This window comes from Acanthochromis polyacanthus, chromosome 15 (genome assembly GCF_021347895.1).
Source record: "Acanthochromis polyacanthus isolate Apoly-LR-REF ecotype Palm Island chromosome 15, KAUST_Apoly_ChrSc, whole genome shotgun sequence".
Taxonomy (NCBI): Eukaryota; Metazoa; Chordata; class Actinopteri; family Pomacentridae; genus Acanthochromis; species Acanthochromis polyacanthus.
In genome coordinates this window covers 18213092-18237002 of record NC_067127.1, presented here as the reverse complement: position 1 = coordinate 18237002, position 23911 = coordinate 18213092, and the positions used below count along the sequence as shown (strand labels likewise).

Here is a 23911-nt window from a genome sequence, read left to right as displayed (position 1 = left end):
ATTTAAAGCAGTTCAGATTCAGATTCAGATTCTCTCTACTTCATTGATCCCAAATACAGCAATTCATTAGTTTTATTTAAATGACCAAATGAATAATAACTAATGTATAATTGAGTCTGCTGTCAATGTTTAACAGCCTGATAGTAGAAGGAATGAAGGACTTGGAGCAGCGTTTTTTCCTCCAAAGGGAAGCATTATAATGCCGGCCTGAGGGCAGGACTGTGAAGCTGCTGGACAGAACATGGTCAGATTGTCTGATAATTCTTTTTACTCTCTGAGCTGTCGGTTTCTCCCCAGAGAGCACAAGTCTTTTTGCTGGGCTCCAATTATCTTGGAGCAAATTTTCACAAAACCATTTAGGCCCTTTTTGTCCTTCACAGACAATCCATTAAACCATCAAATGGATGAAAAAGTTTGAAAACTATAAATGAATGATGGATAAAAATGACATAAAATGGTTTCACAGACACCAAAAGAGTTACGCTTCTGTATTAAGTTAAAATCTTAATCATACACGCTTGACAGTCGACTGTGTTTAACTTAAGAGTCGACAATTTGAAAATCCTCGTCATGTTTAACACTAGCTTTAGGTTTGTAATATTTGTGCTTTAAATCAATGGATACTCCCTTAGTTTTTTCGAGCTATTTGCAGTGGCTGCATCAACAGAAGTTACATAGTCTCACTTCCCAGTGCAAATATTAGAGGTGCATTATTTTTTTATTTTTTTTGCAAACATGATGCTAACTTAAATTAGCATGATATGACATACGGAAACATGTACAATTTTGTACATGCATATACAGAATTTAAACCTTTTCCCCATACAATTCTATAATTTCATTTAGCAGACGCTTTTGTCCAAAGCGACGTACAACACAAGCAAGAATTCAGACATAAGGAAAAACCTTAAAGTCCTAAATAACTAATCCCCATTTCATCTTAAAGACATAACTGTGCCATATTATCCTAACCCCTATCCCACTTTGCTCTTGGAGTGCAGACTTACTTGTGTTTCCTAAAGTTTCCAGAAGCAGAATGGGAAGCAGATCTTCCTTCTATCAGACTCCACTGTTGTGGAACCAGCTTTCAGTTTGGGTTCAGGAGGCAGACAACGTCTCTACTTTTAAGATTAGGCTTAAAACTTTCCTCTTTGATAAAGCTTATAGTTAGGGCTGCTAGTTATGCTGCTCTTGAACGATGCTGCTGGGGGACTTCCCATGATGCACTGAGCACCTCTCCTCTCTTCTACAAGCATTTATATTCCATCTTTGCACATCATTACCCTTATATACTTCTGCGTTGGCCATTACTGGAGATATGGGATGGGAACCCCCAAACATCAGACATAAATGCCAAATGCTTCGACTTTGGAATAGATTGGTGAAGATGTCAAATCAGAGAATCACTAAAAAGGTCTTTAATTGAGGCATCTCCAATCTTCACCCCTGAGCAAACGAGATAAAGTCTTTATTCCATCTGAATAACTCTATCATTTATTTTTCATAATAGGTTATCATGTGACATCCAGGAGATGAGAAGTAATTTGTTTCTAAGGTTTAAAGAAAAATGGTCTGTTGATATTTAGTATAAACCGAAGTTACGAACTTATTGCCTGATAAAAGATAGGTACAGTGTGGAACCTTATGTTAAGTATAATTTAAGTAAAAAACTGAGATCCTTGTGTGCACAGCTACGTTCAGGAACATTACCGTTAGCTTTAGAGACTGGGAGGTTTAATGCTACTCCAGAGGAGGAAAGACTTTGTTTGCTGTGTAATTTAGGTGAAATTGAGAATGAGGTTCACTTTGTGTTTTACTGTCCTGTATATGAAGGTGTAAGAGAGGTACTTTTCAGTAAGATGTCCTCTGTTTATTTTGATTTCTTTTGGTTGGATGACCATGAAAAACTAGAGGTATGTTTTAGAAGAGGAATTTTTTTCATGGCAGAATTTATTTGCCAGGCCTGGGATAAAAGGCAACATATTTTGTTTAAGGATTGAGTAACAGGATATTGTGATGTTTTGGATGTATTCTGCTGCAATGCGGCCATATTGGTGTCTTGTAAACCCATGAGGGTTGGGCACATTTTTGTGCATGACACGAAAATAAAGAAATCAAACAAATATATCTTCTCGGTCCAGAGCTGTACGTTTCTGAACTGCATTTACTGGATTCACCAACCATCCCAGCGCTTACCGTTATCTGGTGTGTTGTTTGCCTGTTTCTCTCTGCCATCATGTTCTCTCTCACCTTTACCCTCAACCCAGCCTGTCGAGGCTGCCCTCCCCGAGTCTGGTTCTACTGGAGGTTTCTTCTTGTTTATTTCTTTCCACTGTTACTAAAGTTCTTGCTCAAAGGGAATTGAAGAATTTGTTGAGTTTTTTTCTTTAATATAACAGTGTAAGGTATTGACCTCACTACGTGAAGTGCTCTGAGATGATTGAAATTGTGCATTGACACTATAAAAACAACAAAAGCACTCAGAGAGTGCAGTACTCCTCCAAGGCTGTTCATTCTCCCATATGGCATGATCAGAAATGCAGCATTGTTTTTTTTAAAAATGCAACATTTGTTTATTAGTTACTGATGATCTGAAATCACGGCAACATAGAATGTGGTGATTTAATATAGATGTATCCACAAATAAAATGGCCATGCACTGAGCACAGGTGTGTGTTATGCATGTATATTTAATTTATGGATACTGGATTACATGACCTAAATATGTAGCGATTTGTAGTAGGATCGCAATCGTGATCGTCAGCAGGCAGCTGACATAGTGTTCACTTGTTGTCATAGTTACAGTGAAGCTACGCCGCTATCTTGCAATGATACAGAAATCTTTACCAAATCCATGGATCTAGACTAAAGCCGTATCACTGCCAAAATCTAATCACTTGGTCTTTGTGTAATTTCTGACATTTCCTAAAAAAATTCATTCTAATCTGTCGATCTGTTTTTGAGTAATGTTGCTAACAGACAGAAAGACAGACAGACAGACAGACAGACAGACAGACAAACCAACGCCAATTTGCCAATTTGGTTTTGTAATAATCTATAAATAATACAATGTGACTACTAAAGGCAATAATGCACTGGTTCTTCAGAATTCCGATCAAGCGAATCAAACTGGAAACGTCAAAATGAACATTTATCAGACAGAAGAAGAACCGTCATGGCCACTGCTCTGGTGGAAGCTGGGAGTCCAACAGTCATTCTTATGCATCCTGAAAAGTGGAAAATTCAAGTGAATTAAATTAAATGCAGCAAATTGTCGTCACGTAACTCCACCGTGTTCCTTGGTGGACTAATAAAACTGTACTGAACTGAACTGAACTGAACTGAAGAATGAACATGCACGCTTGTGCACTTATCACAGTGGAACTAAACAGCCTTGATTTGGCTTTGAAACATTCGTTTGAAGTAATTTTATGGCCAGTTCTTGCTAGAAACAGTTCTCTTTATCTGATGTTGCAAAGAACACAAAACACCAGTTTCATCAATGTTACATAGTGACAAAATGGACAAAAATTGCTTGCTGAATAATTAATTTGTCATGTAATGCCACTTTGCAATTGATGGAAGATGCCAAACATTCGAAGTCATGCAATGTGTCTCTCCACTTCAGGGAGTTGCTGAATTGCCCGACACAGTAGGGCTCTACTGGCACATTCACAGTTTTAGGAGCTAATTATAGAACTTCAAGAATAAAGCACAAAATGGGTGGCTTTTCTCCTAATGCTTCCCTTTATTGGGTTCAGAAACTACTTCATTTTCGGTGATCTAACGCATCGCTGCTTTCAGATGCTCATCTTTTTTGCCTGCGGACGTGTTGTTCAGGGGAGCAGGTTTATACAACGGCATCAAACTTTACACCTCCTCAGGTGGATCGGCGTGTAAAAAATGCTGCCCACAGACTGACACAACACTGTCTATAAAACATGCATGAGGGACGTTTTCCCATAAAACTCAGCCCAAAGGGTAATGAGTAGTGATGTCCAATAAAGCTAAGAACTCTGGGAGTGATCAACCAATCCCTACGTGACACGATGAGTCACTCTTTCACAGAGAATATCCACAACACCGGATAATACATGCACCCATACCCATGGAGGTGATTAGGAGCAGTTTGTAACGATGCATTCAACTTTGATTTGTTGGAGTACAATCTATTTTAGAGTGTGCCATATGTCCAATCTTACGGGGAAATCAGAACCTCGGGGAATGTGACTCACAACCGACACTGCAGAGAAAGAAAAAACACAGAAATGGGTCGAGGAAACATGAGCATTCAAATGTTGTTTGCAGTTATACAAAATAAAAGTTAAACGAAAGGTTGTTCTTTTTCATATGAATCATTTCCTATAAATTTCTGATAAATCCTGTGTGTTTGCTTTTCAGTAACAAAGAACAAGTCAGAATGGTAATAACCAGAGGGAGCAGAGCAGTTTTTTTTTCTGTTCTCTAATTTGGTGTTTATGTCGTCCTGCGCTGAGAAAAGTCTGGAAAACCTCTCTGACCAGAGTGAATCAGCTAAATCATGAGTCCTGTGATGCAGCAAGATAAAACAATGCTGATAGCTCGTAATAAACACGCCACAGTCTCTAAAAGCAGGAGAGTCTGATGGCTGCCAGAGCGCTTTGAAGCTGGAGCTCACCTCTCAACCTACCACCGTTCCACATCTCCTCTTGTTTTGTTTTGTTCTTATTAGGGAGCTGGCACACACTTCAGGCACATCACCTAGAACTCCACTGTATGCAACAAAGAAAATTACATCGAAATCTCTACTGTGTGCCTACGTGTGTGTATGTATTCCTTCATTTTTCTACCTGGCTAACAGGATGCCTTGTTAACCAGCAGGATAGCTTGATTTCTAAATTGCATCTACACAGTCAGCTTCCAGTGTGTCGAGCTGGTGACCTAGAAAAGAAAGCAGAGAAGTTTTTGGGTCAGGGGCTTTTTTCCACAATGGTCTCCCCCACACTAGCACAGTCATTTAGACACAGAGGCAGGACTGGAAGGTAATGCAGGAGGGCCAGTTTAAGAGGGCATCAAATATTCATGTGGGCCTGTGAATTGCTGGCCAGGTTTCCCCTGCCTGTAGGTATGTTACTGCCTGTGCTCCTTCATCACTGTCTTCCTGTGTGGACCCTTGGGTGCCAGATTCTTCACAGTGGCATGATTGGACGCAAGAGGGGGGGTGAGCCAACAGAGAGCAGGGCTCCCCTCTACGGGCTCTCTTTTGGCAAAGTAATGCAATATCATGTGTCAGGCTGAGCGTGGAGCCTAATACCGCTGGTGATAGATTAGTTCCACCAGCTCTCGGAGAGGTCCGTGCCTCAGGTGTGGGTTTTCCACTTTTGGTTGTGTCACATTTTACTGTGAGAGCTTCATTATGAGATGAAGTGATGAGCCTTGGCTGCAGAATAGACAAAGAGGACGCTGCAGTTCATCATGAGCGCTGAACTTGTGCATCCTTTGAGGTCCAGAGCGGTGTTCCAGAAACCTCTGGTCATCTGATTCTCCTGAGTGAAGCCAAGAGATGAGAGAGAGAGAGAGAGGAAAGGAGAGGGAGGGAGAGAGGAGAAGAGAGGAAGGGAGGGAGATACTCTGACTCTCCACTCGCTGGTGCTCAGAGTCTCTCTTTCTACTTAGCTCTCCCTCCACTTTCCCTCTCACTACTAACCCACACCTGTACCTTCTCCCATCTCCCTCCACTGCTTCCCAAACTCCTGCCCTGATGAAGTAATTCGTGGAGTGGCAGAAGGAGACTTTGAATCGATAGAAGAGCAGCTGTCAGCTACAGAGTTGCAACAGAGAAAAACGCTCGAGGGGGACAGAAACAGACGGAGACAGGCGGAGGAAAGGGAAAAAGCGAAGACTGCTCCAGGTGACCGAGTTGCAATGGAGGCGCACAGCATGCGTGATTAGGGAGCTCCGCTTTGTGGAGGCGCCGGCTTTGTTCAGGTGGATTACAAAAGTGAACAACCCTCACAACTGACCGGGGTCGTCTTTGTCCGTTTCACTTGATCGGATTTCCTTCATAATCATGAATGTGTCGCCGCCAGACCGCAGGAAAAACGTGCGAGAACTGGCTCTGGAGATTGGCATCCGAGTTCTGCTGTTCGGAGTTTTTGTGTAAGTAAAACCTCATCCAGCTGAGTTTTCTGTCTCTTCGGAGGCATCCCGGTGTCATTCGGCTTGGTGACTGACGGTATTCATATTCCTTTGCGTGATTTAGTCGCCGAACTGCTGTATTGAGGTTGATTTGCCGCGGTGTGCTGCTGGACGAACAGGTCCCTCTGTCGGTGCGCAGATCAACACCACGGACAGATCAGTTGTGTGTTAACAGGTTGCAAAAAACAAGTTGAACCTCCTCCTGCTTCCGACTTCACCCCATAAATCATTCTTAATGACAGCTTGGGCATGTTACTATCACTGATGGTGAGACAGAAACAGCCTCTTTGACCACTTCACTCCACAAGACAGTAACACTAGGGGAAGCCCACAGTGATGCAAGAATATCATGCAGTCTGTACTTTTTTTTGTAACATGACATTCTTTAAGAGGATTGTGCCTCACAGGCATCAAAACTTTACATTAATTATTAATTGTTTGTCTAGCCTGGAGGCATTAAGCCCCTTTTGCATCATAATCGGCTCATTTATTGATTTTCTGCTTGATATGATCTGAAAAATGCCCCAAGTCCTGCTTTTCTTAAATGACTCACCTTGCTGTGGCTTTTATTCCATCTCTGGGAAAATAAAGTCAGGAATGAGGCTCCTCTGATTGAGCCCCGAGTAGCTAAGCTGCCTGCATTCCCTGTGCATATTATCATTAATATCTGTCCTGGGGCTAAGTGTAAGTCTAACTCCATGTGTGCTGTCACACTAAATGGATTATGCAGAGAAGACGGAGCCTGATGCTGCACATTCATGGCGTTTGACAAACTCAAGTGGAGGGATTTGACCAAAGAGTGAAACATGTCAGAGCGGAGGCAACATAGTTCAGCCCTTAGTGTGTCTATGTGCGTGTGAGTCTGTGAGATCCACATTTCTGGCCGATTTGCTGTTGTGAATGAGTGCTCAAGGCCACATAAAAAGCAATTTCACACAGTATCACCATCATCATCGACTAACTGCTGCACTCTGCCACCGAAGCGCCAGCCATAAAGTCCTTGATCACTCTAATGAAGTGGGTTTTACTCCACATTTTCTCTCTTTGCTACACACAAAGCAAACTAAGATGAATAAACTGTGTTTGTTGCGACGCTGCGTCTCGATCTGCTTTGCTCTTACAGCGAGCAGTGCCCTTAAACTGACACTAAATTAAATGTGGTTCCACCGCCGGCAGCATCAAATGTCCACATTGGGGCTGCAACTGTTACTTTCATCGTCATTTAGTTGCTTATTTTCTCAATTGATATAAAATGACAGAAAACTGTGTAAAAAGGTTGATCTGTGCTTACAAATGTCTGGTTTTGTTGAAAACCCAAAGATGTTGAGTTTACTGTGGTAGACGAGGGAAGAAATCAGAAAATATGGAAGCTGACATAAAAGAATTTGGACTTTTGTTGCTTATAAAAGACTCAGCCTGATTCATTGATTATCAAAACAGCAGTTGATTAATTTAATAGTTGACAACTAATCAGTTATTTAATCATCATGCAGCTCTCCACATGCTTAAACACATATAATGCCTTCATATTTGCACTGGGGGCTGCACAGTGGCTTGGTGGTTAGTACGTTCCCCTTGCAGCAAGAAGATCCCTGCTTCACATCCCGGCCTTCTCGGGATCTTTCTGCATGGTGTTTGTAGGTTCTTCCTGTGCATGCGTGGGTTTTCTCCAGGTATTATGGCTTCCTGCCACAGTCCAAAAACATGCCGAGGTTAATTGGTGATTCTAAAGTGTTTATAGGTGTGAATGCGAGTGTGATTGTTTGTCTGTATATGCAGCCCTGGTCAGCCCTGGGACAGACTGGTGACCTGTCCAGGCTGTCTCCTGCCTTCTCTCTGAAGTCAGCTGGGATAGACTCCAGCCCCCTGCGACCCTAATGAGGATTAAGCGGTGTATAGATAATGGATGGATGGATATTTGCACTGCTCAGCTTTGAGAAAGTTGTAATCTTTTGGTTAGACTACGTGTCTATGTCTTGTGAACTGCTTTCAGGAAATTGTTGTCTGAAGCAGAAACTCAATACTGAGGAGAACAAAGATGTGAAAAATACATTAACACAAATCATAGCTCCCCTAACTCTGAACATCATCCTCATCACATCCAAGGCTGATAGAAACTTACATGTCCCTACACTGACATATTCTTTTCATCCATGTGTAAAGCTTTATTGCATAGTCAATCTTAAACTGCTTACCTAAGTCCCATTGAGGCATTATTCCAAGCATCCATGTCCTAAAGACACAATGTATCTTGCTTCATGGCTGTTTACTCTCTGGCATGGAGGTGTGGATTGTCTAGTACCTAGAGATGTGACGTTCGCGAACGAGTCACTCGTTTGAAAGGCTCTTTTAAGCGAACGATGAGAACCAGTTTGCAGTCGTGAGCCATTTGTATGCCGTAATTATTCTGATCCATATCGTATCTTATAACTGCTACCAGTGATTGTTTCTTTAAAAAATAATTTAAAAAATAGTTACCCTTGGTTGGCTTCTAAAAAGTAAATGAATACAACAACAAGCCAGTCTTTTGAATGGCTCCTGAAGATCCGGCTCCCTTCAAAGAGCCACAAATCCCATCTCTACCAGTAACTTCCTGTCATTCAGAGTAAGTTAGATGAATAGCAGAACGTTACTTGACTCAATGCTTCTGATTAAGAGCCCTGATTTCTGATAGAAAGTTTCAATCATGTATTTTGAGGCAGAGGAGCATTCGGTCTATTACATTTCTTTGGGTCTGGCAGTAATTGTTGTATCAAACAAGCTTTAATCCCAGCAGATCAGCGAGAGTCACCCTCTGGCCTTGAGGGGCAGTGGTTCCCTGTTCTTATCTCACCTCGAGGACCAAGGTGAAAGCAGGGTAATTGGGGTCAACTAGAATCTGCTGTTTTCCTCACCAGAGGTGTAACCGAGAGTTTTTAGCTGTCGCCTTTTGTGCCTGCTGTTCAGTGTAGGTTCAGTGTAGGTGTAAGCTCAGTGTGGTTTTATTTTGGGGCAGAAAATGGCAGCCTTATTGGAGCCTGTTTACCAATAAGATTTAGCAATCATGTGTCTCCTTGCTTCATTACTTGGTTAAAATCTCATTTCTCCCGACAGATTTTCATTTCAGTATTTTCCTCCTCTGCAGCTCGCTATTAAATATGAACAGGAGGAGAGGGAAAAAGAGCTGATTTTCTCATTTGCTGTTCATATTCCTTCATAATTGTGAACATGTACCGAGGGATGCTGGGAAATTAATTAATTAATCCTTTAGTTTGGGCTCATGAGGAGATATGAATACATCAGAGAGGTGTCTTTCATCAGAGATCACACGTGCACATTCGGTAATTCTGTTTGTCTTTGTTTCCAATTAAATAGCTGACTAGCATGGAAGTTCTCCTCTGTGCATGACTGGTCACCCACACAAACAGGAGAATTTAAACCTTGGAGCCCTGAATTCAAAAACATTATTCACACTCGCATCTTTGCCAAAGACGACCTGCCTTTAAGGGAATGTTATTTTTTATCTGCCCTCGCTTGCCAAGCTGCTTGTCTGTTCCGGGCCTCAGGAGGTGCGCTGACCTTAGCAACGGGCCAAGTGTGTGACGTTAGGTTGACCCTGTGCTATGAAACCGCTAATGCCATGCCAGTCACCCAAGCTTGGCACCCCACGAGTCCCGCATTTCCCGAGTGTAAAGCAAAAGTTTCAATCTAAATGGAAATGGATCTTTGACATTTAACAAAAGTGGGGGGAAAAAAACAAAAGCTGAAAAGTGACTCCGAAAAAGATAAAGTCCTTTTTATTTCTTGCGCTTAGCTGCTGAACACAGAAGGAGAGGATAATGAGATTGCTGCATTTCACTTTCCTTGTAATCCGGAGCACAACAAGCGAGAGCTCAGACAACTACCAAGAAGTCATTTCTTTCTTGAGTGGTCATGTGAGAGAGCTCATGTCCTAAATCAAATCAATACAAGCTCAGAGGTAAAGTTCCTTGTATTCTGAAGCTCATTCTTGGACACCTGAATAAGCAGGTAATTCCGGTAAATGTGAGAAAACTGGGTAGACGTGGAGCCGGCGATGAAGCAGAAGGAACAGAGACAAAAAGACGGAGGCAGAGGAGGAAGATAAGGCGGAGGACACGCAGTTAGGGAGATCTAGATTGCTTTGAGATTTTATAGATTAAGACACAGGCACAGAAAATAGAGAGGCACCAAAACCACTCTGAGAACTCTTATCTGTGCAATCTAAAAGCTTCTTGATGGAGTGATTGGCCGGAGAAGAGGGCAGCTGTTTTACAGGCTAATGTACACAACAAAGTAGAATGGATTTGTTTGTGCCAAGAGAAATAATTTGGACCCAAGCAGATTGTTTTTTGTTTTGTTTTTTTGGAAAGAATTATGTTGATAAAGCAGGATTTTTGTTAATTGCACTGGCATTGAAGCATGCTAGTCTATCGAGGGTGTGATAAGTTTAAAAACTGTATTATCTGATGTTGGCATTCTTTTAAGGTTAATTTCTGATGGAGCTGTAGTTAAAAGTGCTATGAACAACACGGTTCATCCCTGGAAACAGTGTTTGGTTCACTGCATATCATCCTCTCCTCTCAGAGGAAGGCTTAGGAGCAGCTCTGGGACGCAGCCCAGAGCCTTGGCAAGTGTCAGCAAGCCTTGTGAGATGTTGGGGAAGAGCAGAATGTCAGGCCTCTGACTCTTTAAGAATAAGCAGATTGTGTAGCGTGCATGTTAAATATGAGAGCAGCTGTGCTTTGTTTAGAAAATCTTTTCATGGGACTGATTCCAGACTCATCAGGACACGTTGTCTCCGTGGTTGATAAAACGCTGAGGGTATTGCCCACATTGTTGTCGGATTAATGATGTAAAAGATGGATATAACTAAGTTGCAATTCTGATTTCTTCCCTCCTGGTTGACTTGGCACCACCTGTGATTGCCATGGTTACAGGGAGCGTAGTTCAATGGTGCAAAAAACATTCGCTGAACAGCAACTTCATCGAAAAAATGGGTGCATTTCTTCACAGTGCAACCAAACAAACTTAGAGTTTTGTAGTTTGAAAAACAAGACAGCCAAAGACTATTCTAAGCACGATCTGATTTCATGGCACATGCAGCTGTCTGCACAACAGGTCGAAGTGGAGCCGGCCGCCCCATTGAGGAGGATGTGTACAGCCTGTGGCCTGCAGCTCTTCATCTAACAGCTACTGTGGCTGTGCCGTCTTGTTCCATTAAAAATTAAATGGTCCACTGACAAAATACACACAAAAAAAATGCTGAAATTCTTTGATTGGCCATTGCAGTCAGCGCTTACTGCAGTGACAAACACATTACAGTTTGGGCTTTATAATTAAAACCCCCTACTCCACCCTCATGTTTTGCCAGTTGAATGCGTTTACTGTGAACCAGCATGTTTTGCATTAGCGGTAACTTAATAAAACCCGTCTCGGTGTAAAGAGAACAAACAGGAGACGGCGAGGGTGTTATCAGCGATATAAAATTGCGGTGGATGACATGCACGCATGGTTTTTCTGTATGAGCAAATACCTTGTGCTTAGGTAGGGAACCTGAAAATATAAATAAAGATGAAAATATATCAAAAAGTGATTACAGGATGCAAATACACTGAATGTCCTGGGCAGAAAAAATGGACAAAACAACTATTACAGATGCCATTAGATTTCATGGAGATATTAGGGATTATAATCTTAAAGGGACATTTTTGTAGTGATGTCCTGACACTTACATATTTCTGTACATTATTCCAAATTCCATTCACAGGCATGTTATTATGCAATGTAAGTAAAGAGAACTTGATCCAAAGGCCACAGGTGTGAGCACCAAAGCTGTATTAAGTGGTGTTTAATCTGATAAAGGTTGCTAATACCACCACCTCCCCAAACAGACACTGCAACTCTGCAGCACTTCCACTTTTTGTTTTATTTCACCTGTCTATATGATTTAGTCTGATCGCCTTCTCCCATGTGCCTAATTTCCAGGCTAACAAGCTCACTCCTGCACAGCAGAGTAAAGAGAGAGGGTAAATATGACTCTCTAGAAAGTCCAACATACAGCATTTAGACACAGTTATTGTTTATTGGAATCCGGTTGACTTAACTGGAGATACTGTAGAGACAAGTAAATACTGGAGTAGAAGTTATTGACTGGAGGATTCCAAAGGGAAGCCCATGTTGTGCTGTTTCTCTCTATACACATTCGCCATTTGTTTGTTTGTTTTTGTGCATTTCTGTTCCATCCTGGTCAGACGTCACTTTTCAACAATGTGACAGATTCGTAGCTGGAGCCATCTGCCATTTGGTCCCGTTTCACTGGCTGCATAATTACCACAGTGTGTTGTTCTTAATTTTGGTTGCTACCATCCGAAGCACTAAATCAGAGGTCATCCAGTCTGTAACCCTCATCATGTGGGAGATGAAGCAAAAATTGATATTGCATGTTTTATAGCTGAATACGGCTGCATGACAATAGAGACTCTTCCCCACTGGAGGCGGCTGACAGAAACTGACGTGAGACCGGCGGAATACAATACTTGAAAAAGCCTGACCTCTAGAAATGCTCATTGGATATCTGTCTAACGGGGAGAACAACCTTTGTTGTGCTTGATTTTAAGGGATGAAATAAACCTGATTAATTACTGGCTTCTTCAAGGAGTAGCCATTTTAAAGTGGCAGCCTTTTCAAGTACGTCTAATTAAACCAAACAAAGGAAAGATTATTCAACAAGGACACCTGAAAGCAAAGTACAAAGGAAACAGCATGAGAGTGCGAGGTATGGAAAAGGGGTTTGTGCGCTGGATGGCGTCTTTGATTGCCGACCATGGTATATTGAGAATCTGAGAGGTCTGTGAAAAATACATGAAAATATGCAATATGAATAAGAGAAAATTGGCAGGCAGAGGAGGCTATGGCAGAGAGAAGATTCACATAAAGGGAAGATTAGCAGAAAGGCAGAAAGGAGGGGAGGCAGGAAAGTATTGATCAGTAAACTAGACAGGTGCTGTGGCAGGAATAATCAGGATTCATATGAAAGCAGAGGCAGCTGACTGTCACACACCACGACCAGGGATTCCCCGACAGCTCGGTCTGCCACCGCTCCAAGCTCCTCTGGCATTTCATTCTCCACAATCGTTTGATCAGCTCATTACGTCTTGCTGTCCCTGCTGTCATCTATCCAACGCCATCTCCTCATCCCTCCATAGGCATCGGATCACCCAGCTCCTCTCCGTTTGTCCTTTTCACCACTTTCTCTAAAAGGAACACACCAGGTTTTTGCAAATATCGCCCTGTGGGTCAGTGAGTAGACGATGAAAATTTACTGCAGGCACAACACTGATTGAATAAGAGAAGAAAAACATGAAGATAGTTGTTTGTTTGAATGTTGATTAGGGTCAACATGAAACTGCAATTTCAGTGTATTTATCTGAAAAGGGGCCATTTGCATTAATCAACATTCATTTACGCTGGCGCCACCAGCTCTTTCCCCTGATGTGGACCGGCATTAAAATGAATTTTTACAATGTGTACAATATTTAAATTTACCTGCATTCTAATAGAAGCATCAATGCCAACAGAAAACCCAAATACAACTAAACACAGCATAATATACTCAAATACACAGGTACAGTATGAGTTAAAGGTGGAAAAAGAACAGCATCAGTGTCAATAATATTGGTTTCTTAATAGGCAATTTTGTAAATCTTGCATAAATAAATAATGGGATAGGGACTGTCTTATTGATTGTGGTATTGAATTCTATTGTTGTGATACTTAGAAAGGAAACAAGGCCTGACTAAATGCAATTTTCCAAGCTGCACTTCTAGTAGCTCTGTTTGCAGTCGAATTGAAATTGATGAAGTCCACCAGAAGAGGAGGAGCTAAACGATGCATAATCTTACACACTATAAATAAGTAAACATAAACTTAGAAGTCAGTCATAACAGACATGACATTTGCATGATTTTTATTGTGAATTCAATACATTTAATCTGAGGAGTACTCAAGCTTTATTTCTTTTGTTCCATCCAGCCTGTTCTTGTATCACAAAGTAGTTTTGGTAGAAATCCAAACCAATTTCCCCAACTTAATGTTGCAGTCATTAGTGTATGCGACTTAATAATTCATAATACTTTGAAGAGTTGCAGTTCCTTCCTCCCAAATCTCCCCCCATTAGCCCACATTACAAAGTGAAACTAACAATATGCTGCACTGTTTACAAGGCAACATTTCAAAAACTTAGAAAAGCCACTCATATCACAGTAAGAGTTGTGTTTCATAGGCAACGTTTTCAGCTGGAATTATATGCTGGAATTCAACTGCGTCTCTTATACAGTTACATTTTACACTGCTGATTCTGTGGGGAAAACTCTGACTGCAGCACAGTGACATATTGCGGTAAATTGTAGTGCCTGGACAACCTTAAGGATCCAGGTTCTTCATCCTGATTAAAGTGGATCGGCAATCTCAGGCCTCCTACTTGTTGTTTAGGGGTAGAAGAACTGAGATTGCTGAAAAGAGCAATTGTTACCGTTGAAAATGAAACGTGTTGCCGGCTGAGAAACCTGCCTCTCGATACTTTCACCTGTTTTAGATTGACAAGATCAAGGCCTTGAACATTTTCCACAATGCTTGGTCACTCAAATTGAGATTTTTTTCTGACCTCTTCTGAAGTGCAGATTTTTTAAAAACTCAAATTTGTGTGCATGCATAAGAGTTTGGTAAATGGCCACTGTTGCTTTGTGTAATGAGCACGTGCCTGAAACAAAAACACTGCCAGAAATACACCAGCTTCTTTAAATTTAAATGGCATTGCTGCACTGCTTCACCAGCACACACTACTTCTGTACCCAGCATTACTTTTTTACAGCATCTAGAATTTACATTCAGCAGAATCGATGAAATGTCAGAACGTTTTTCTGTGGTGTTTGATGTATTGTTGATGGAAACTGGCCTGGCATTGTTATTACAGCATTTATGATTCTGTTTGTGTTTATGAAGATATTTTGTAAAATGATGGTTGTCGAGATAGAAAGTAGTTTTTTTTTTAAAATAGAGGAGACTCAAAAAAAGGGCCCATAAAGTGCTTTGACAGACAAAGTAAAAGCAGGAAACCCAGAAGACACGATTTATAAGATAAAGTTAAAACAAAAAGAATTACAAAGGACGATGTGGCAACGTTAATAAATACAAATAAAATAATAACAGCAATCAAACCTCAGTAAGACATAAAAATCTTAATAAGCAATCAAAAGACTACATCACATGAAAGCAAGTCTGTGGAAAAGGGTTTTAAGACGTGATTAAAAAGACATTACAGATTCTGTGAGCCTCATTTCCTCAGGCAGGTTGTTCCAAAGTTAACACATTGTCATAAATCAATTAATTTGAAAGAAACAAGCATGAAATAAAGTTTCAACAATTAAGAATATGAAAACGTATGCCTATATAACAGTTGAACAACTCTAAGCCCCGGAGATTTAAATGTCGGCAATGATTATATAAAGATAAATGACATCATGTTAAATGCAAAGCATGTGCCTCCATACTGTTCTATATGTATGGAAGTGTTCCGTAACAACTAAAGTTTCCCCATTATTCTAGCTGTTGAAGAAATATGTGAACCATGACTGAAGCTCAGTAGGTGTGGGCTGAGTCCTCTGAGGTGTGGATGCCTTGTGGAAGTGACAGCTTCTGTCGGAGCAGAGAGGAAGATTCCTGCTCTGCTTTACACTTTCTCACATCATGCCACGTCTATTCTTATACCTCCCTCTGCCACTTCTTCTCTGCATTGGCCTTTTCGCAGGTATTTTCTTAGATTTGCTCCATTACTGTCATTTCCAGCATCATAACTTATCTATACAAAGACAGATGAGGGACTGAGGAGATGAAAGAGCCTCCCTCCAACACACTCACCAGGAAATTTGTCAGTCTCCTGGCCCAAATCTCAAAATATATATCAAGCAAGCCCTTCTCCTTCTGGAGAAGCCTTCCTCACGTCTGTGTTTACGTCCCTCAGGCCTCCGGGTTTTGCTGTCAGACCACTCCTCCTCGATGACTCTTCTGTGGTTTACCTTAGACAACGTACTGTGAAGTTATGGCTCACTTTTTGCCACAGCAAGGTGAATTGCAAACAGCACACATGTCATGGTGGAATCATGATCGCGGGGGAAGGAAGTAGAGTCTCAATAACTTTTAAAACTTTTAGGTGCACAGAGATTTTGTTTACAAAAAATAAACAAATAAATAGAAAGACAAAATTTGCCATGACCAACCACGTTGACTATGGGATGATATCGCAGATGGATAGACACGAGCAAGAGAGAGTTGTAAGATGGAGGCCAGTCTAATTGATGATATGTAGGTCCCAGGATGACACCACAGTAACAAAATACATCTGAAAAATATGATAAAATGTCTTTTATTCAGTTTCACAAAACATTCATTCAAACATTCAAAACATTTCACTGTCAGTCCACGCGTCAGTTCTCATCAACTGTATGTAAGTGCTATAAGTGTCCAGGAACAAGTCAATCTCGTTTCAACAAGTACACCCACATTAGGGCAACCAGGCGTAAACTAACCGTGACGTCACCCGTTGGTTTCAACGCCGAGAAAATGAAGCCCGGATTTTGCTACTTCCTGGTCACCGTTTTGGATTTTTTGGAGCCAGTGATGTAAAAGGCATCATCAAACAGGCTGGACCGGAGAGCAACTCGGGGCACGATTGGCTGAGGACTCTCATATCCCGCCCACATTTTACCGCAGAGGCTTCTGTTGCTGTCTATCAAGTATAGCCACGCCCCCTGGCTTCGCCAAACTTTTGGATTTTATCTTCCAGTTGACAACAAACATTGGTCCAGCCTAATTTAACCTTTTATTTTGCAAATGACACACACACACACACACACACACACACACACACACACACACACACACACACACACACACACACACACACACACACACACACACACCGGTATTTTCACTTAAATTAATTAAATCAATTATCCTGATTAAATCTCATCTCAGCGCTGTGTTGATAAACACTGCTTTACTGAAGTGTCCTTGGCAACAGTAGTGCATGTATGTGTTTGGAGTTTGATGACCTCTGTTTGACTAAATTATGGCAACACCATCACTGATTGGTTTTTACAAAGTTCTGACTATAAGAGCCAGAAACTGATTACTGTTGCTCCAACGAAGACCTTTCTTTACTCTTTTGACATTCTGACTTTTCACAGCAGGAAATCACACAGAGTGTATCTAATCATATTAACGATGCCTCCGTTTCATTTAGATGTTTTTAATAAACCATTTGAGAGAACCAGCAGGCACAAAACCCTGTCTCTGTAACTGTGAGACCTGAAGGAAACAGAGGCATATGATCACATTATGAAACATAACATAATTTAACATTTAACATAGAATTACATTACTTTAACAAATATATTATACACAAAATGTGCTGCAAAGAAAAACCTAACACAAGTGCTAAACATCAACAGTGCCAGAAAAAGAAATTTAAAAATGGTGGAACACTGAAAAAAAATGAAATCATGGATAATATCTGTTATATAGTTTTTAAATAGTAGTGGATTTCAGTGGATTTAAGAGTAAAAGTGCAGAATTTTACATTCAGTATAAAAGAAAAAATAACTATTTGGAAAAATAAAGATTTTCGGCCATATTATGGAAATTATTTACAGTTGCACCCTTTTTATTTACAGTCAACATGCAAATCCATGCTTTTTTTCAGATTTTTCTTAGATATTATTTGTAATTCTACGAGACAGGGAAATCGGAAAAATAATTCATTCACCATTACTTAAGTCCTTAAAATACATATTTTTTTCTTTCAGATTCTTTTTAAAGGTAAAGTATTTTTTTTTGGCTGATGTAGATAAAGTGCAAAATAGAGTAAATGTAAAAGAACAAACTACCATTAATATGATTTTTTTTTAATTAACTGATTTTTTTCTGGCTGTTTTCTGTAATTTACTGCTTATTATCTGTATTTAACAAAACATAGACAATCTATAAAATAACATTAAATTGCTCTTAAACTGTGCTTAGGAACATCTCGACCTTGACTAACAGTGTTGATTCATGTTCTCAGAATTAATCATTGATAAAGTAAATATGATGGGTGGTCATGTGGAGCCACTCTTATTATAAGTAAAAGAGACAAAAGATAAAGGCCCTGCACAGCCACGTGAAGCCACTTCTATTCTTTTTTGTTAGTCAGAACTCTTCTCAAGGCTGTGTGGGTGCATACAGACAGGATTTTATTGATATCTGTCTCACTCCCCAGTTAGTTTTGCTGCCTGTATTATCTTTATTTTATTATCCTTAGTTTTCAATTTCAGAAGGGTGGCTGTCTTTTAACCTGTTACATCACCATGGCAACTGATGCTGCACCGATAACCTGGTTCTGTTCAGTCTGAAATTGAAGTTGGTTGGGAGAATTCACCAATTATTTTTCTGGCAATGTATGAGCGACACCGATTCTCTTGCAAACGCATCATATCTGTAAACCAGCTGAGCTGTACATCAATAGTGCCACTGAACAAAACAATGCAGTTACAACACACAAACTGTACGTGTCACATTGCCATGAGAACCAACATTCAGGTGGTGACATGGAAAATTTAGAGATATGTTTTGTATTCTTGGTTCAGATTTTACCCTGATTGGTCTATTGGTATTTAGTCTCGTATAGCCAGATGATGCACCTCATTATAATTAAACATATAGACAAAAAAAATGCTCTGGCTTGTTTGTATGTCTTTAAAATAATCACAGTCATATTGGGTGTAAGTCAAGGATGAAGCGTAGAGAGGAAAGCACTTTTATTAAAATGGCTAGTTGGCTGACAAAGTAACATGTTGGTGGGGGAATGGGAGGAGAAAGCCCCATGAAATGCACAACCAGTGGCAGGATTATACGCACAGTTTACATGCAGGGAGTCAGACTAGTTGGCATTTTTATCACAGAGAATAATCCATCAATAAATTAAAAATTAAAGTAATTTTCATCTGTTATTATGAAACAGTGTCAGAGCTAAATGCACTTCCTAAGTAGCATGTTTAAATGTTTGACATTTAGCCGCTTTATTGTGCGACTATCACAATAGAAACTAGAAAAGCACTTCTCTGCCAAGGCTGCTCAGTTGACGTATCATTTCCTACGGATGAAATCCTTAATAAAAAATTACCTTGCGCTGAGCACAGGCATGTGTCATGCATGTGCACATAATGTATGGATACCAAATTGTGTGTAAATTACTCTTATAAAGGTCTGTTGCTTAGTTCATCACTTTCTTTACTAGTGTTAAAATAACCGTTCCCTCCAGGCTTTTATTTTGAAAGTGCATTTTTCATGGTACGGGCTTTAATTTTCCAACCATTCCAGTAGCACAGGAAGTGTTTATCTAAGAAGCGGTTTCTTGACATGATGAAGACGGTGCCGGAAAGTCCGAAAATTCATGTAAAAATGAAAGAAAACAGTTCCACGCTGTTGCTGTGTAACAAAGGATGTGTATAAACTTAGAAGCACCTAGCTGGAATGGGGACAAGCTCTTATGGTGTTTCCTAAATAAAGGAGTGAAGGATAGAAAGGTGAATTTGTGTTCAAAATAAGGCTGACGGCTGAATGGAAATAAAGGCTTTGTGAAACATCAGGAGCTTCACCATTGTCTGGCTGGGGTTTGCTGCATTGCGTGACCTAAATATGTAGCGGGTGGCAGGAATTGATGAGACTTAGAAACACCATACAGTTTAATCAATTGTTCCTTGTTTGATTTCCAACTGATAAATCACAGTCATTTATTGCAGGATTGCAATCACGTGACCGCACCGGCCGCCGTATCTGGCAATGGGAAATCCTTAACCAAGCTGTGGATGCAGACTATAAGCTGCATCACTGTGAAAATTTAATCAGTTGGTTCTTGTGTCATTTCTGACCTTCCTTGAAAATTTCATCCAAATCCGTTAGTCCATTTTTGATTCACAGACAAACGTACGCCGATCGTCACATAACTCCGCCGTTCAATTGGTGGAGTAAAAATAAGCAGCTGCAGTGAGAGCGTACAAAGTTGCAAAATGAATAGAACTTACACAATTTTCTGCCAGCATTCCTTTCTTGCCTTAATTTCAGTGAAAGCGCTTCTTACTGGGTTTTTATATTCTTTATAGCCCTCCATTATAACACCCTGTTCCTCTTGATGGAGTTAAGCAGCATGCAATCAGTCCACTTTATGTGGAAGCTGCCAAATGATACAGCAAACGCCTCTGTTATGGGAACTCACCCAGAGCCTGATGTCACGTTAGGTACCACAAAGAAAGTCTGGCAATGTTAAACTTGCTTCATAGTTCATTCTTCCAGTAATTCCACCCACCGTAAGGACTATATGGCATTTAGGCGCATTATGTAAGCTATACTACATGTGAAGCTCATTAAAAACATTCTATAAAGGGAGGAGATTGACTTTAACTGATTTCAACTATTGATTTTTCATTCCCAGCACTGTTTGTTGCGTTGTCTATGACTGACAAAGAAGGCAGTAAAAATGGAGGGCACCAGAACTGCCTGAACAGATTCAGAGGGTGGTTTGGTCTCATTAACATCTTGTCGACCCCAGTTTTTCCCTAAAAGAGCTTGAGCTGAGAAGAGACAGGCTCAATTCATCCCTGCAGCCCTATGTGTGATCTGCATGTGCAGTAGGAATTCACAAGTATTGTTTTTCTTTCAGCGAAGAAGAAAGAAGTAATTTAATTTTCTTGGACGTGACATATTACCGATGGCTTCTGAAACAACATCACCACGATGAAAAAGGGTGATTTTCATGGGTGGAAGGAAAATCCAAATGATAATAAAACTCATCACACTGAGGAGTGAAAGGCAGTCAACAAAAACCAAAACAAAAAAAGGGAAGGAAATGAAATACACTCAAACCTGAGCCATGAAACTTAAACAGCCTGAGGCAAACAACGTAAGTAAAGTGAGAAAGTCACAGGGAGAGAGAGAACCTTTGGAGCTGAGCAGATGTATTTTAAGTAATTATGCTACATATCTGTGAAAGTACACAATCACCGTGTGTCCGTGTGTTTGTACATGTTTGTCAGAAAAAGGTGAGGCATTTGTGTACTGCACCTTAGCTTCAGATGCTGTGAGAAACGTGTACATTCTCTCTTTCTTCGAATGAGCACAAAGCACAAATCTTTCTCCTGCTGCTGCCGACTTTGACATTTGCTAGGATTAACAATGAGCATGACAACAGTGATAAATGTCATCCTCGTGTCCCAGTCCCATATCTGTATCCAATCTGTGTGAGTGATCAGGGTGTTTAATTCCTCCAGCATCCCTGCTTCCCTCCCTTTCACTGTTTCTTCTATACTCCCAAGCATGGTTACCCATGGTTACTACATACCTAAGTTGATCAACGTGAACACGAACACACACTTGTGCCCACCTACTCCTTACATACCTTCAACTGAGAGTTGAATCGCTCATGCTGAGCTGAACACAGATTTCATAAACTTCACAGGTGACAAGAGATTTCAGTTCCTCAGCCTGCTGAATTAATTATCTGTGCCTGAGCAGACCTGTTTTTTTTTTTTTTTGATAATCATCAGTTTCAAAGCAGGAGCATGCGGCGAAAGTTTCTAGATGAAAATATTTCAAGGTGAACTGACAAATACACAATTATGTGTATTTACCCTTCAGCGCCTGTGGTTTAGCTAAAGGTCACAGGATAATTACAGACCACTGGGGTGAGAGTTGCTGAAATATATTTCTCCAAAATGTAGGTACAAATCTTATTAGCAGTAAGTAGGAGTGTTTTTTTCTCAGAGATATCACTGACAAATATCACTGAAAGGTATTTCTGCCGGTTATCCTTCTTTTCGATCCATTTTGAAGTGGCTTATTTACTAGAGAGATATGCTAGAGAGAAATTAAGTATCTGCTGTGGAAATGACATTTCACTACACCCATGTACTGTATGGTTTAGCAGTTTGGGCAAAAGTCTTATTTGTTTGAATTAAATACAAGGGCTGATACTCAAGTCATGTCTGTGTTTTATGGAATGAGAATTGGAAGTTACTCCAACAAACATATGTCACATGAATCGTATTTAACAAGTCGAGACATGACAGTTTGGACATGTTTACTCAGTACAAATGACACACTTCACAACAATAGCTAACACCTGAATGCAGGTTTACCAGGGGCTATTAGCAAGTGAGCTAAAGGGATAGTTAGTAAATATACATTTTCAGAGAAGAAGGGAAACAGTACAATTCGGATAAACTTCACCAAAGTCACAAACAGGTTTGAAGAATAGTACTGCACATAATGTTCTGAATTAGTTCTGACATAGCAAACATTTAACTCACACAATCTGTTTCCACTTCTTCCATTGTCTTAGTCTCCAGATAACATGAAACATGGCTGATACCAGCTGACATGAAAGCATTAATACAACTTTCTAGAATGAAAACACTCCTGTAGAATTTTCTTTGCATTTCTATTGTAAATATCCAAAGTTTTTTTTGTGTTTTTCTTCAAGGGTTTTTAGAGGTTGTCAAACAACTGCTTTCATTTCCCACTTTTTCTACTGTTTATTGCAAGCATGAATAGCATAGCATATAGCTCCGCCTTCTGATGAAACAGCCTTTTTTATTCAATCAAATCAGGTAACAGACATGTATTCTTTGTGACATATTAAAAGTTTGCTTAAAAGTCATTATATTATACAAAACATCTGTCACATTGCTATTACTTCATGCATACCTAGAAGAACAGAGCCTTGTCCTTAATATTATGGGTAACACCTGTGTTTTGCTCCTGCACAGACCAAATAACTCCATAAAACTCCAAGTAAGAAAAGTCATAAAAGTAAAGTCATTAGCACATTTCAGAGTGTAATTGACTTGTTACTGAAAACATAATAACATTACTTTAACTAAGTAAAGCCTTCCTGACACTGCAAGCGACACTGCAAGCTAAGCTGAGACTTAGCTTGGACCACAAACAACTAGTTTAGCCAAGTCAAAAACATGCATAACACCATTAAATCCTTATTAAAAAATTGTGGTAGGAACACTGTTGCTAGTTTCTTTTTTCTGTGCAATTAGAAATGTAAAAGGAGTTACTGAAAACATAGTAACATTACTTTAACTTGCTAAAATTGCCCTGACATTGTACGCGAATAACCATATTTAGCTGATACTTAGCCTGGACCATAAACAGAGAGCTTAGCCAAATCAAAAACATGCATAATATCATTAAATAATTATTAAAAACTGTGGTGGGAACACTGTTACTAGTTTATTTTTTCTGTATAATTAGAAATGTAAAAAGAATTTTGCATTCGTAGTGTTTAAACTGATGTTTGTCAAGAAAAAGCGTCCAGTTACATAAGATACGAGTGTTTCTACCATTTAGCTATGAGTTAAACAAATTTAGAACTAGTTGATTAGTGATGTATTGTATTGTAATGATGTATTTTTAAATTCTAAAAAGCATCAGTTTATATACTAGGTTAAGCTAACTAGTCGTTGGCTGTAACAGTTCTTGTCTCGCCACTATAAGAACCATTCAGGTGAAAAATAGAGTCAATGTGAAAAATTGCCAAAAACAGCACTTCCTTAAGTGGTTCAAGTGAGTCAGTCCCCAGAGATATCCATGTTGAAATACCCAACTTCACAGCAGAAATAAACATGTCTACAGT

General features: G+C 40.0%; 1 protein-coding gene across 1 annotated transcript in view; it reads left to right on the top strand.

Moving 5' to 3' along the window:
• Positions 1 to 5581: 5581 nt before the first annotated feature.
• The window catches only part of plpp4 (phospholipid phosphatase 4), a 58247-nt gene continuing 39917 nt past the window's right edge, over positions 5582 to 23911 (top strand). Inside the window, 1 exon segment of the mRNA XM_022206098.2 lies at positions 5582 to 6138. Within this exon segment, the coding sequence (XP_022061790.2) occupies positions 6050 to 6138 (89 nt within the window). The 5' untranslated portion in view covers positions 5582 to 6049.